General features: G+C 40.0%; 1 protein-coding gene across 1 annotated transcript; it reads right to left on the reverse strand.

Annotated features, from left to right (window-relative positions):
• Positions 1 to 248: 248 nt before the first annotated feature.
• Positions 249 to 10,454, reverse strand: rasl11a (RAS-like, family 11, member A). The gene is made up of 8 exons (XM_080451665.1): positions 9,958 to 10,454; positions 9,270 to 9,326; positions 7,905 to 7,987; positions 5,274 to 5,314; positions 4,331 to 4,460; positions 3,877 to 3,952; positions 2,771 to 2,847; positions 249 to 1,759 (listed from the first exon to the last, which is right to left on the reverse strand). Exons 1-8 carry the CDS (start codon positions 10,118 to 10,120, stop codon positions 1,610 to 1,612), a joined length of 777 nt encoding a protein of 258 aa, XP_080307791.1. The 5' UTR covers positions 10,121 to 10,454; the 3' UTR covers positions 249 to 1,609.
• Positions 10,455 to 14,743: the final 4,289 nt, after the last annotated feature.

Consider the following 14,743-nt stretch of genomic DNA (forward strand, 5'->3'; position numbering starts at 1 on the left):
GTGGTTAAGTCTTTGTTATTTCGTTTTTTTTTTTCATGTTTCCTACAGCATTTTCTCTCCAAATATTAACCCATTAATACCTGGAACGCATCTGTGTCACTTTTAGATTTCTTTAGGCTATTCAAAAATAGCAGATATACAAGCTCATAGCGCGGCACCGAGTGCCGCGCTACGAGCTTGTAGATCTGCTATTTTTGAAAAATCTTGGAAAAACTTTTTTTAGATTTTTTTCCAAAAACTGTTGGGATTTAGATTTTTTTTAAGAATCGCCTCAGGTCTTAAAGGGTTAAGACACCCGTTTGTGCTTCCATATGTCCGTCTGTCCATCCATCATATCGTATCTGTCGGGCGGAAACCATGTCCAAAACCATGTCCAAAAACCTGGGTTCCAATGGAGCCAATGTAGTTATTATTTAGTCCTAAGATCTTGTTAATACTTTTCATTAATTCAATATTTCGTTGTTGTCGGGCAGAAACCTCGTTTTCTTTTCATAAATGAATGCCCTACTTGATCATACTACAGCATCACACACAATATCAAAAGTAGCAGATCTACAAGTTTTGGACATATGAGGTTTCCACCCGACAGAGACGATTTATAACACCCACAGACACAATTATGCCAATCTACAAGCTCACTACACGTCTTGATGCAATGCTTTTGTTGCGACACTGTTGTTGTACGATGAAATACGGCATTGATTTATGAAAAAAAGTTGAAATATGGAGATAGAAGGTTTCTGCCTGACACAAACAATATGCTCATCATGGATTCATCCATCCATCAATCCGTTCATTGACGAGTGCTGATTGTGGTACCATGTGAATGCTGCAGCTTAAGTTCAGCCAAGCATTGTCCTTCTATTTTTAGGATGGCACCAAATCCCAGGAGGCTCCATACTGTCCTGAACCCGGATGTGGTCACAGAACTTCTCTGGTCCCCCTCGTCCCCACGCAGGGGTTCTGGTCCCCTAACGCAGGGGTTCCCAAACTTCTTCAGCTCAAGATCCAAAAGAAGATACATTTTGATGTCTCAAACTTGCAAAAAATACATTAACTGTACTGTATGGGTGTTCTCAGTGGGAATTAAACTCATACCGAACTGTATTATCCACTGAAATATATGTACAGGAACACCATTACCGATCTCTTCTTCTCTCTATTGAAAGATTGTAATGATTCCATAAATATACATAGATTTAGTACAAGTCCCAGAGTTTTTTTTGGCCCCATGTCAGTCTTACTCATAGAGCAGCTCGGTTCTCAAATGTTTTTTTTATTTATTTCAAGGACGCCCCATAACGCTGAGTATAACTCTCAGAGTTAACAGACCTGTAAGGGATCCATTTGGAACCCCCTCAAGGAACCCTGAGGGTCCCTGCTGGACCCCCCACTCGGAGAACCATTTGTCATAGAGGTACACAGCACCACCACACGTATGTACTCTTCTGTCTGGACGTGGTCACAGAAAAAAACACATTCTGGTGCCATGGATGCATAAATAGAGTTCCAGCATGAATGTTATATAATCCTTGTGTCTTCTCGTTCTCTGGGCGAGGGGTCACACTGAACCAACGTTGTCCTCTCTCTCTGGGCAGACAATTATAGGTCAGAGGGTGGTGGACGATGATTTGACCTTGGACGAGAGGACTTGTCTGAATCTTCTCTTCAGCTCCTGCATGTTGGGAGACTTGGGTCTGGCCAGGTGAAGGCCCGCTCGCCTCTTCTCCCCGTTCCCTCCTCCCAACGCGCGGCTGACCTGGGTGGAAAACACGGAGCCAGGAGGAACAAATGTGACATTAGAGCAAACAATAAATACCAATGCAGCCATCGTACTGTACTGCTGCTGTAATGGACGTTTTCAATGTTACTAAGAACGTTTTCAGAGACCAGGAAGAACGCAGGACTGCATGTCAGGAATGATCCTTTATTTTAGACTTCATCACAGATAGCGTCTCCGCCAAGAGAGATCCCCATACCAAAATCTACAAAGTAACTATAGCAACTCAAGTTTTCAAATAATTGTAGTGGAGTAAAAGTACAATATTTCCCTGATGTAGTGGAGTGGAAGTATTGAAAATTAAGTACTGAAAATTTGATATACTCCAGTAAAGTAAAAAAAAATCCTCAACATTGTACTCAAGTACAGTACTTGGGTAAATATACTTAGTTTTTTTTACACCACTGGTCATAGACCTTTATACCCTTTTCAGAGTCACACAAGGCCAGCTGGTTCAATCCTTACATTGGTTTGTTTACCTAACTCACACGCATACACAGTCGACATTAAGTAAATACTGTAGGTTGGCGTGAATCAGCTGCTGTAAGGGGGCTTGCTGTAAGTGTATTCCAAATCAGGGAAGCACAGGTGCTGTTCTCCATTGGGATGGACCCCATCTCAAAATATTTTGGTCCAGGGACCCCCCAGAAGCAAAGATTTGAGTTACAAATATTCGCTTTAGATTTGCACAAAATGCCACGATTAAATAAATAAAAATAGCAGATCTACTTGCTCATAGCCTGGCACTCTGTGCCGCGCTATGAGCTTGTAGATCTGCTATTTTGAAACCAATGAAATCTTAAAATGACACAGATGCGTTCCCGGTCTGAATGGGTTAATCAATACCACAATGACTCTTATATAACTTTTTATAATGACCCAAAATAGGAATGCCAGGGTGAAGGTGAGTCAGTTGTTCCTTCTTCTAAATGAAATTCAGAGAAGCAGACAAAGAACAACATGAGAAACGGTGCAGACAGACGGTCGTACCTCTTGACACAGGTGGAGGAAGGCAGCGTGAACGCCGTCATGGTTCTCTCTGGCCGACGCCTCGAAGTAAACGCCTCCTGTAAACGGCATTACAAAAAACATTGTGGTTAGGCCCTGATCTGTTGCTATTCCTTAAGGAACCCCAAAAAATACTAATTTTTTATCAATTACACACCCCATGAACCCTTGAATTCCTGGATATATATATATTTCTTTATTTTTGTCACATTCCTGAGCCAATAATTTGATGACATGAGCAGCCACCCGGTCATCAAATTATGCGAAACAACGCATGTGATGTCATCGGGCACGCACTTTCTCATTTCAGAAGACAATGTGTAGCCTATGATCTCCTAAATCAGCACAATGGGATTTAGGTTTGAAGTCTGTGAAATGTCCCTTTAACTACATTACCTACTGCTCAAGGACACTTTGACAGTAACACAGGGGGAGCCCAGGATTGGACCAGGAACCTTCACATTCCCAAGCGGCCTATCTGTATGTTATTCCAGTGGCGTTCCCAGGATTTACATTTAGGGCAGGCGAGATTTTTCGCCTGCCCCCAAAAAAGAAATTTCAACTCAATCGAAAATCGGCGATCGAAAACCGGCGAAAGTTGCCGTTTTCAAGATGTTTTGTCCATTATCTCTGGAGCAGAAGGTCCAATCTGCTCAGTTCAAAGCTTGTTGGATGCGTGACTTTGAGGACATTAAGCACGGAATGACACCTTTTGGTGTATTTTTTTTTATTTAGGGGAGGCGAGATCTTAGTGGGGCAGGCGACCGCCTGCCCTGCCTGTACAGTGGGTACGCCACGGTGTTATTCTGCTTGCTTCAGTTTGGTTGCCTTACGTTGTTATTGCTGCCATTTTGCAGCTTGTTAATCCATTAAAACCGGGAAAGCATCCGTGTCATTTTAGATTTTAGCATTGGATTTAAAAAAAATAGCAGATCGACAAGCTCACAGCGCGTCACTTCTTGCAGCGCTGCGAGCTTATACTTTTTTTTTTTTTTTATCTTGAAAGAGTGAGAACTACTGATTTAGAAGGCATTTGTAGAATGGGCCTCAGGTCTTAATGGAAAGAACAGCGGGCGGTTCAGACCCACCTAGCGAGGCAGCTAGCGTCTCTCCCTCGTCCGCTGGCACCTGGCGGGCACGCAGCAGGTCACTCTTGTTGCCAACCTGGAGATTACACGCGTCACGTTAGATCAGATTACATCAGATTACACAGATTAGATCCTGGTCTAATTATGGCGTCTGGACTAACAGAGTAGACCACTCACTGCCAGAGCTATGAGTCGGATGAACTAATGAATGTGGATGAACTGATGAATAAACAAACTAATGAATAAACAAACTAATGAATGAATGAATGAATAAATGAACAAACGCATGAATGAACAAAACATTATATAAAATAATGCCAAACCTCATGAACACATAAAAAAAGACATGTACACATACACATAAAACAGTGGTTCTCAAAGAGACCATACATTTGTACGCTCTCAGAGTTATGGGGGTCCGTGGTCCTATAATGCAAAACTGGGGGTCCCTCACCAGTATGACGGGTATGTTCCCAGAGGGGTGTATGCGTCTGACGTGCTGGTACAGTGGCTGTATGGTCTGGTAGCTGCTGTGGTCCGTAATGGAGAAGACCAGGACGTATCCGTCTGCCCAGTAGATGGACCTGACAGTTAGAACACACCAGTCTGATCAGTACTGTGTGTGTGGACCAGTGTTGATTTTGACAGCAAATCTTTATATAGTTTAGTCATAGTCTTTTGAATAAAATTCCATTTAGTTTTAGTCGTCTGAAAAGTTTTAGTTTTAGTCTAGTTTTAGTCGACTAAATGTACAGTTGATTTAGTCGACAAAAATATATTTTGGCGGTGCCTTGATGGCGTCGTAATGCCTGATTTTACACTTAAAAATTGTTGCATGCTGAAAATAGCAAATCTACAAGCTCACAACGCGTCGCAGTGTGACGCGTTGTGAGATTGTAGATCGGCTATTTTCAGAGTGCAACACCCCTGCGCAACCAAACATATAATGACTTGTCTTTTAGTTCTACTGGATCTCTTCTCCACTATAGTCCCTCCATAACATTTTAGTCTAGTTTTTATTTGTTGACGAAATGGTCAATATATTTAGTCTTAGTTTTAGTCATCATAGCTTAGTTTTTATCTAGTTTTCGTCAGTGAAAAAAGGTAGTCGATGAACAAGGTACTGTAATGTCTGTTGGCACGAAGGAAGGAAGGGAGGGAGGGAGGAAGCAAGGAAGGGAAGGAAGGAAAGAAGAAAGATAGAAAGTTTTTTTTTTCCTGTGTTTTTCTGTGTTTTTTTGTTGTTCTTGCTTTTGTTATATGGCGTTTTGTCTTATGTTTGAGTTTTTTGTATGTACTGTCTGTGTGGTTGTATGTTATAAAAAACATCTTGAAAAATCTGAATACAAATATTATTTTTAAGAGAAAGAAAGAAAGAAAGCATAAATAAATGTTACCTGTTGATCTGTTCCTGGCAATACAGGTCATCTGCATCTTCCTGGGAAAGAAAGAGTGTGAGAGAGAGAGAGACAGAGAATACAAAAGACATGAATAGACAATCTGATTTGGCTCTATGTGTGATTGTGTGTACATAAATGGCAGCGACTGTAGTTACATATTCATTCAACTATTTTGTGTGTCCTCATTGTCATACTGAGTCGCCCAGTACAAAACACTGGTGATGGCCTACACGACAAGCAAAAGCATAGCACCCCCAATATCTTCAGGACATGACCCAACCCGAGATCAAGATGGCTGATTTTACACTTGGTGCAACCAAACTTAAAATAACATGTCTTAGTTCTACTGGATCTCTTCCCTTCGTCCCTCACTAACATTTTCATCTAGCTTTTAGTTGTTGACGAAATCGTCAGTATATTTAGTCTTAGTTTTAGTCATCGTTGCTTAGTTTTTATTTCGTTTTCGTCAGTGAAGAAAGGAACATTTTTCGTCATAGTTTTAGTCGACGAAATCAACACGGGTTCACATCCCAGGTCAGTGGCCTTGTGGTTAGAGTGTCCGCCCGCCCGTCCCCGAGACCGGGGGGTCAGGGTTCAATCCCCAGCCGAGTCATATAAAGACTATAAAAATGGTACCCAAAAATGTCCTGCTTGGCACAGAACATCAAGGGTTGGATTGGGGTAAGTCCCATGAGACATACTAGCGTCATGTCCAGGGGGTGTACTTGTACATCATGTCCAGGGGGTGTACTTGTACATCATGTCCAGGGGGTGTACTTGTACATCAACCCGCCTCACGCTATAGGAACAGTAGATAAGCCCCTGACGTATGGGCCACATAGCTCGGGAACTGCTGGTTCCCAAGGCTATACTTCCTTGTTCCTTGTTTTTTGGTTCTTTAGATGTTGTTTGTTTCTTGACCACAAAATGTTAAGAATGTTATTTAGACAGCATGCTGTTTGGACAGATGCTTGGTTTCGATGTTTACCTGGTATCCTAGTTTCTTAGAAGTACCACAGTTTTCTATTTGCACTCTACTTTTATGACTATTTACCTTGTTTGTTGACTAGGGTACATGGCTTTAATCTGCTTATTCTGAAGTCACACTGGACGAGAGCGTCAGCTAAATGCCTTAACCCACTAAGACCGGGAACGCATCTGTGTGTCATTTTTAGATTTCTTTGGCTTTTCAAAAATAGCAGATCTACAAGCTCATAGCGCGGCACCGAGTGCCGCGCTATGAGCTTGTAGATGTGCTGTTTATTTATTTTTATCGTAAAAATTCGTGCAAATTAGTAAGTTTGAATTATATATATTTTTAAAGCGAACATTTGTAACTCAAATCTTTGCTTTTGGGGATTGTGTTAGGGATTCTACAAATGTCTATGTTTTTCATGTCACGGACCACCAAAATGATATGTATTTGGTGACCCCCATCTCAGTCAAAAATATTAGCTTTAAAGATATATGCTATATTCAAAGATTTGCACAAATGTTCACGATTATTTTTTTATTGCAGATCAACAAGCTCATAGCGCGGCACTCTGTGCCACGCTATGAGCTTGTAGATCTGCTATTTTTGAATAGCCAAAGACATCTTAAAATTACACATTTCCCGGATTGAATCGAATTGAGTTAAATTGAGTTAAATTGAGTTAAATTGAGTTAAACTAAAAATAGTATTCAGTTCCAACGGTTTTGTCATGGTCATTATCAAGCTGCAGAAGAGAGAGGTTGTTTGGTCCAGTTTCCCCACCCAGCCAGCCAGCGTTTTTTTGTAACGAGCAACTCAAAATCTCGAGTAACGTAAACAGATCCAGGAGAGATAAAGGAGGGTGTTCTGTGTGGCACGTTGCTCTCATTATGCTCATGGTCTTTATACGTCACTACCGCTCTCATCAAACACATTCCTGCAATTACATAAACAGTTAAAGAGCTGGGAACGCTTTACTAGAATAGTTTGGCCGGAGAGATATATGAATAAAAAAGCCCCCCGAGCCAAAACATCAAACAAGTGTGTCACTGTCGCGTCTTATTTTGGGACTGTTTGGGGGAAAAAATGTCTTAAGAGACGTCATCCCCCGCACTCTCTCTTTTCGCCTCGGCCTGTCTGCCTCTCTATCCAACTCTATACGTCAAATATCTAACAGTTTCTCATGTCGTTCTGTCCCACAATCTACAGTATATATATAGTCTCTGTCGGGTGGAAACCTCATATGTCCAAAACTTAGCCTACTTTTCAGGATTCAAATTCAAAAATAGCAAAAGTAACAGATCTGCAAGCTCAAAACGCCTGCGGATCTGCTGCTTTTGTGTGACACTGTAGAATGATCAAGTAGGGCATTAATTTGTACAAAAAAAAAACATGAAAAGTTAAAACATGGAGATAAGAGGTTTCTGCCCGACAGCAACGATATGACAATCTGTCTGTCTGTCCTTATCTATAACCATATGTATATCTGACTCTCTCTCTCTCTCTCTCTCTCTCTCTCTCTCTCTCTCTCTCTCTCTCTCTCTCTCTCTCTCTCTCTCTCTCTCTCTCTCTCTCTCTCTCTCTCTCTCTGTGTGTCACTCTCTTGGCCCCTTTCAATTCTATTTGTCTTCCTCCATTCATTCAGCAGTCATTACCTGCAGAGAGACACAGGGCGTGTCTTGGACCTGCAAGGAGACCTGTTCTCCATCCAGATTGATCTTCCTGGAGTACAGAGCACCTATAGGGAGAGAGACAGGCCACAGAATGAATGAATGAATGAATGAATGAATGACTTGGCTTGTAGATCAGCAATTTTCGGTGAAAATATTTTGTGTAGACTTGAGCAGGGGCGTCAATTGGGTATGGCAATGTATGGCAGGTGCAATACCTTGGCTCCAGGAAGATTTTTTTATGTATATATATATATATATATCTTTTTTTTTTTAAATCATGAATAGTAGCCTAATGCAGGTGTAAGACCATTGTGTTTGTGTTGTGTTATAGGTGTAATGCATAGTTTTGCGGCTTTGCCACGCGCCCAGAATAGGTGTCCCTTATTTTAATATCTGGGAGTTGGCAACCCTAACATGCCATACCTTAGCTTTTGCTGAACTGACGCCAATGGGACTTGAGGGGAAAAAGAGGGGGGCCTTGTATAGACCCCAGGGGGACTACGATCAAAGAAGGTTAAAGGATGGATGAATAATTGAACGTTACAAATGAATAATGTGTTGGATGAATGGCTATACATCTTAATGGATGGATGAATGAATCATTTAATGTATGAATGAATAGATGAAATGACTGAATGGCTTAAGGACGGATGGAAGGGTGGATGGCACGGACTAATGAATGAATTAAATCATTAGTTGAACCAATCAGTGACTGAATGAATGCATAATGATGAGTTTGGGGAGATTTTTAGGAAAGTGGATAAGAAGTGACTCACTGATTGGCTGATTGACAGTGTGAATGAATGAGCACATAATGACACTTTAATAATGAATGACTGGACAGACAGACAGACAGACAGACAGACAGACAGACAGAGACAGACAGACAGACAGACAGACAGACAGACAGACAGACAGACAGACAGACAGACAGACAGACAGACAGACAGACAGACAGACAGACAGACAGACACACATGCACAGTGGCATAAAGTAACTAAGTACATTTACTCAAGTACTGTACCTAAGTACAATTTTGTATGAGTATTTCCAATTTGCAGTACTTTTACTTCTACTCCACTACATCTCAGAGGCAAATATTGTACTTTTACTCCACTACAATTATTTGAAAACCTTTACTAGTTACTTTGTAGATTTTGATTATTATTACGAAAATATATTAACCACTTCAGTCCTATATACATTTCGGCCATTTGAAAATAGCAGGCAGGCAGGCAGGCAGGCAGGCAGGCAGGCAGGCAGGCAGGCAGGCAGGCAGGCAGACAGACAGACAGACAGACAGACAGACAGACAGACAGACAGACAGACGTATAGATGGAAACTCACCAGTATTAGCTTCATAATCCCCAATAAACCTCTTGGTCAGAAACCTGACAATCAGAGCTTAAAAGAGACAAGATTGTGTGAATGAGTACTAATTCTCCAGTCACCAGTCAGTGAGTTATAGTTATAAGGTGTTCTGTTGAGTTGACTTTCAATGCAAAATGCCAATCAAAGTGATACTGAGTGTGACATTAATTAAGTCCCTTGTTGGGCTGTTATCTTTAACCATGTGTTTTATATGGATGTATTAAATTAAAAGAGATTACGTAAGTGTCGCCCCCTGTCGTCTCAAATCACTCATCGTTTCTAACTCTCTTAAACAAAGCGTATAGCAAGTAAAACATATGAAATAATAATAGGCTAATAATAATAAATAAATAAAAATAATAAAAACAAAACAAAATGTTGAAAAGTCTAAAAATCACAGCCGTGACTATTCTACATAATAGTTTCATCTATGACTATTCTCCTCATTATTATATATATAATGATATACATTTGTTACAAGCTACACTTTTCTCACACACTTCTCCCTTTCACTCTGCTCAAATCAACGTCTACAATTAGGGTAGTTTTCCTTTTTTTTAGGGGGTTTAGTTTATTTCAGTAAATGTTGTGATAGTTAACATTTCATTGATAATACAAAATAATTTGTATATATACAAAAAAATATTTGGGTAGACCCAGATACCTGTTTTCCCGACGTTACTCGCTCCCAGCACCACGATCTTGACATTCTTGTTGGGAACATTCACACAGTCCAGGGCGGGATACTCCGGGATGGGAACTAGCAGAAAGTTGCTAGAACCACTATTATTCATTGTTCTACTGGGTGGGTCCACGATCACACGCATTTAGATGACCTTTTTCTAGACAGAGTCTGTCTCTCTTCTTTTTTTCGGGGTGGTCCTCTCCTTCAGAACATCATCATGATCCCCAGACCAGGACAGTGCCAGTGGGTCAGCCTGATATCATAACGGTTTACCGTTACTTACAGACGCAACAAAATCATTTAATATCCCAGTTGGAGTTCAGTCGTCCTGACTGTCTCTGATGGGTGAATTCCTCTATAGTTGATTGCATGGAGCATGCATTCCTCCGGCGATCAGGACCAAACTCTCATCCTATATATATATATGTAGGTGCATTAATAATCCAACGTTGTAGACGTGCGTCGTCCAAAGGGCGGTGTGTCTGAATGAAATGCATGCCAGCACTGAGCTGCTCCTCAAGCTGCTCTTGAGCTGAGAGAGAGAGAGAGAGAGAGAGAGAGAGGGAGAGAGAGAGGGGGGGGGGGGGGGGGGGAGAGAGAGAGATTTAACCCAACCCCAATATATTCCCAGTCATCCCAGGAGATGAGTCTAAAAATTCTGCAAGACCAGTATTGTTACTAATTCAAAAATGAATTTGCTCACATGTTTTATGGCCCATTACTCCATTTTAAAGCTCCACCTGACTATGAGTAGAAAGACTGAAAGTGCACACAATTTATGTCTCTCTCACAGCTGTGTAAAGAAAGGTTTTATTCAGATCTCTATTTTAATAGTCTATCTATATTATGTACATTGGACTAATTTATAAAAAATAATAATAATATATATATATATATATATATATATATAAAATAAAAAATAAAATATTTATAAAATGTCAGAATAATGGCATAATGTTATAACACTATTATTAATTTAAGCTATTATTTAATTACAGTATGGATGACAATGTTGCTACTACTAAATAATAATAATATTAATAATAATAATAATAATAATAATTATATTTGTAACATGGTAATAACAACAACAACAACAACAGCAACAATAATAATAATAATAATAATAATAATAATAATAATAATAATAATAATAATAATAGTAATAATTATTAGTATGATAATAATTGTAATAGTAATAATACTACATAATAATAATAATAATAAGAATAAGAATAAGAATAAGAATAATAAGAATAATAAGAATAATAGAATAGCCAAAAACCTGTGACATAATTAATGGGACGTTTGTACAGGTATGGCACTTTTTGGGGCTGCCTGGCCTAATAGCTTTCTGTCGTATAATGCACTTGTTGTGATTCATGTGTGTGCAGTGAATGCGTGTTTGTTTCGGCGGCACTACCAGTGTTGCCAGATTTTCTAGGTCTAGGAAAGGTCTAGGAAAACAAGCCCAAAAGAAGAGACTACTACTAGGCCATGAGCACTTTAAACCTATATGAAATTATGCATCGGATATTTGAAAATAGCCTATCTACAAGCCTATTTTCAAAAACTCTTCAAAAAAAATTGGAATATTTTTGAAACATTCTAAACAACACAAATGCTCCCCTGTGGCATAAAACATTTATGAAAATATTTGAGAACCACTGGTTTAAAAAATATTTAAAAGTAAGCCTAAATAAGCAAGTACACGTTAGAAACAAGCCCAAAAAAACAACAACCCGTAACCACCAATATTTACAAGCAACTTTACAGAAAAACAAGCCCAAAATCGCTTATGATAAGCGGTCTTGGCAACCCTTATCCTAATAGTGCGTCAGAGACACGCCCTCATCTCTGAAGGGTATAGAGTCTAGATCCCATGTCCCGGCGGGACTATCGCGCTGTGATTGGCTAGTAGTTGGTTGTCAGGCAACCGCGGACTCTCAATACTCTCAGAGTAACATTTCATCATCATTTTAAATCATCATTATATCATCATCATTATTATATCATTATTATATTATGTTGATGAATACATAAAAACAAAAGCAATTAAAAAAAATATATATAGCCTAGCGTGTAGACATCAATATACCATCTTCTCGATCAGTTAATTCTCACTGTGAGTTCTTAAAAAAAAAAGGTATATGATTTGACCCCCGTTTTTTTTATTGGGAAATAACATTAAATAAATGCATATTGATTGATTGAATATTTTATTAGGCAAAAAAAATGTAAAACAGCACAGTTACATTTAAAATACTTTGTCTAACAGGTCCGTTCATAAAAGTCCTTGCGGACTTGTTTCCAATGAGGGCCTTGGTATTAGGCAACAGGATAAGCAAGAACAAGGTGGGCTACACAAAAAAAACACAAATATTTATAATAAATTACAGCCCAGGGGTTGTAGACCTACTAAATTAGACAAAAAGGACCGTTCTTATAATGGCTTTGAAGTATTATACTAGACTTATGAGTTTCTAAGGAAATTAAGGCAGAAAATGTAGTGTGTATATATATATATGCTATTTACAAAAAGTGGATTGATAATGTACCAACACTAGAGGTTCGGGCCGCTACGTGGCCCTCACATCTAGTAGCCTGGCCCTCACATCAATTTAAAGTATTTAAAATATATGTGCTGGTTGTATGTCCTACCATGGCTCCAGACCCATGTCTGTCCCTCATTCATCCATCTGATTGAGGTATCTCTAGAGAAGGTGCATACTCTTCATTGATTCAGATCACATCTTCACCTGTGGTTTTTGTTCGCCTTTATAGCAGATTAGGATAATATAATATATTGAATTGAATTTCTAAATCATAAAATAATGGCAATGTAATGTGTATGGTGCATAAGGGTGTCTGTCATTAACACATTGAATGCCAAAAACGGTCCGGACCGTTTTTGAGGGTCCAAACGAGAAGTGCCGAAAACGGTCCGGACCGTTTTTGACCCAATTCTATTTTTATACATGTGGGCCACGTGGGGCGCTAAAACGAAACTTTGACATCACCCAAGCAGTTTCTGAGAAGAAGAGGCTGGATGTGGCTCCATGTCAAAAATCCTTCCGGTCGGCGTTTTCAATGTTATCTCCTTGATTAAAAGCTTAATATCTTCATTTCTTTTTAATCTGGTGGAAACGAGCCGTTTTCGATCGGCGATCACGCTGCAATGGAGGGTCGCGTTGGAAATATTATTGTTCCAGGCGTTAGTCGGGACCCTCCGCCGTCTCGCACGCACGCTTTGTTTACATGCACTTCCTCGTCAGGGCTTCTCACAGCACGAAATGTATAACGCAAGTGGATGGAAGAAATGCTGGCACTCAACGTATAATATTTTAATAAACCTCTGGCACCCAATGTGTTAATGTTGCCCATATTGCGTATAGCCTACTCACTCTTAATGTGCGCATGGATCAGATATTGTTGTGTTGCCACATTGTCGCCCCTGCCGGGGCGACAATGTGCGTGACGTCAGAATGGTTCGCTATGGCCCATTAGGCCCAAAGAGCGAATTCAAACAATTAAAAGTACACTATCCAAAGGCTACAGGCATGATCGAATTTTAGGCCAAATTGTGTATGAAATTGGACACGTGGTCTGCTAGAACATAGCTATACTACCTACCCATGATGACCCGGAAGTCCAACCACTTTGCGTTTGTATTAGTTAGGATTTGCATCAAAAGGGCAATTTTTTGTCACTCCAAATAATAGTACCAACATTAATATTGAAGTTGGTGAGTTTTCTGTGTATTATGGTACTGGACAATTTTTTTGTCACTTTTCATGGTGGCCTTTATATCTGGTATTTTTCCTACTTTAGAAAATAAAAATAAAACATTTTGATTAACAAAAAAAGATAATTAATTCATGTTTTGAAAATGTTCTCTCATCATGACAAAACATGATGCAGGTTGAAAGTGCACACATCCAACCTCACACCTCTTTTCTCTTCGCAGATGATGAGTAAAGGCTGGGAACGAGGCAAGTAATCTCACACAGCAAAACCGAGCCGTTCTGCCGTTGCCTAGCCCCTACGGAACCTCTCCCTCCGCTGTATAGCTCCGAGATGAGGTTCCTCGTTTCTCGGTGCCGTTTTAGCAGGACATTGTCCCACATTTTCCACTTTACATGTTTCTTACCCCTTTCTGCACATCGTATCCAAAAAGTAAAGGTTTTCCGCCATTCTCTCAGATGTTTTAAGTTCTAGCGCACAATAAAAGCTATCCAACGAGTTGGAAAAAGTATTTAATTCGCCTCTGTCATCAGCCGGTTCCATAATATTTTGCATTAGAAGATGCAATTCAACATTTGACCAGTAGGGGAATCAGTAATGTTATCTCTACGGGCGCAACTCTTGCGCAATGTCTTAAAAACATGTAACCGGCTGAGGACAGAGGCGAATAAAATACTTTTTCCAACTCGTTGGATAGCTTTTATGGTTGCGCTAGAACTTAAAACATCTGAGAGAATGGCAGAAAAGCTTTACTTTTTGGATACGATGTGCAAAAAGGGGTAAGAAACATGTAAAGTGGAAAATGTGCGACGATGTCCTGCTCAAACGGCAGAGGGAAACGAGGAACCTCATCTCGGAGCTATTACAGCGGAGGGAGAGGTTCCGTCGGAGCTAGCCGTTGCCGTGACAACCAACGAAAAGCCAATCAACACCCACCGGCCATCATCCCTCTGGCCGATGGGATTCAGTAGTCTCCAGCAGCCCATCATCATCATCATCATCATCATTGTGGACCCCAGGA

Source organism: Gymnoscopelus braueri (assembly GCF_963280865.1).
Source record: "Gymnoscopelus braueri genome assembly, chromosome: 15".
In the NCBI taxonomy this organism is placed as follows: Eukaryota; Metazoa; Chordata; class Actinopteri; order Myctophiformes; family Myctophidae; genus Gymnoscopelus; species Gymnoscopelus braueri.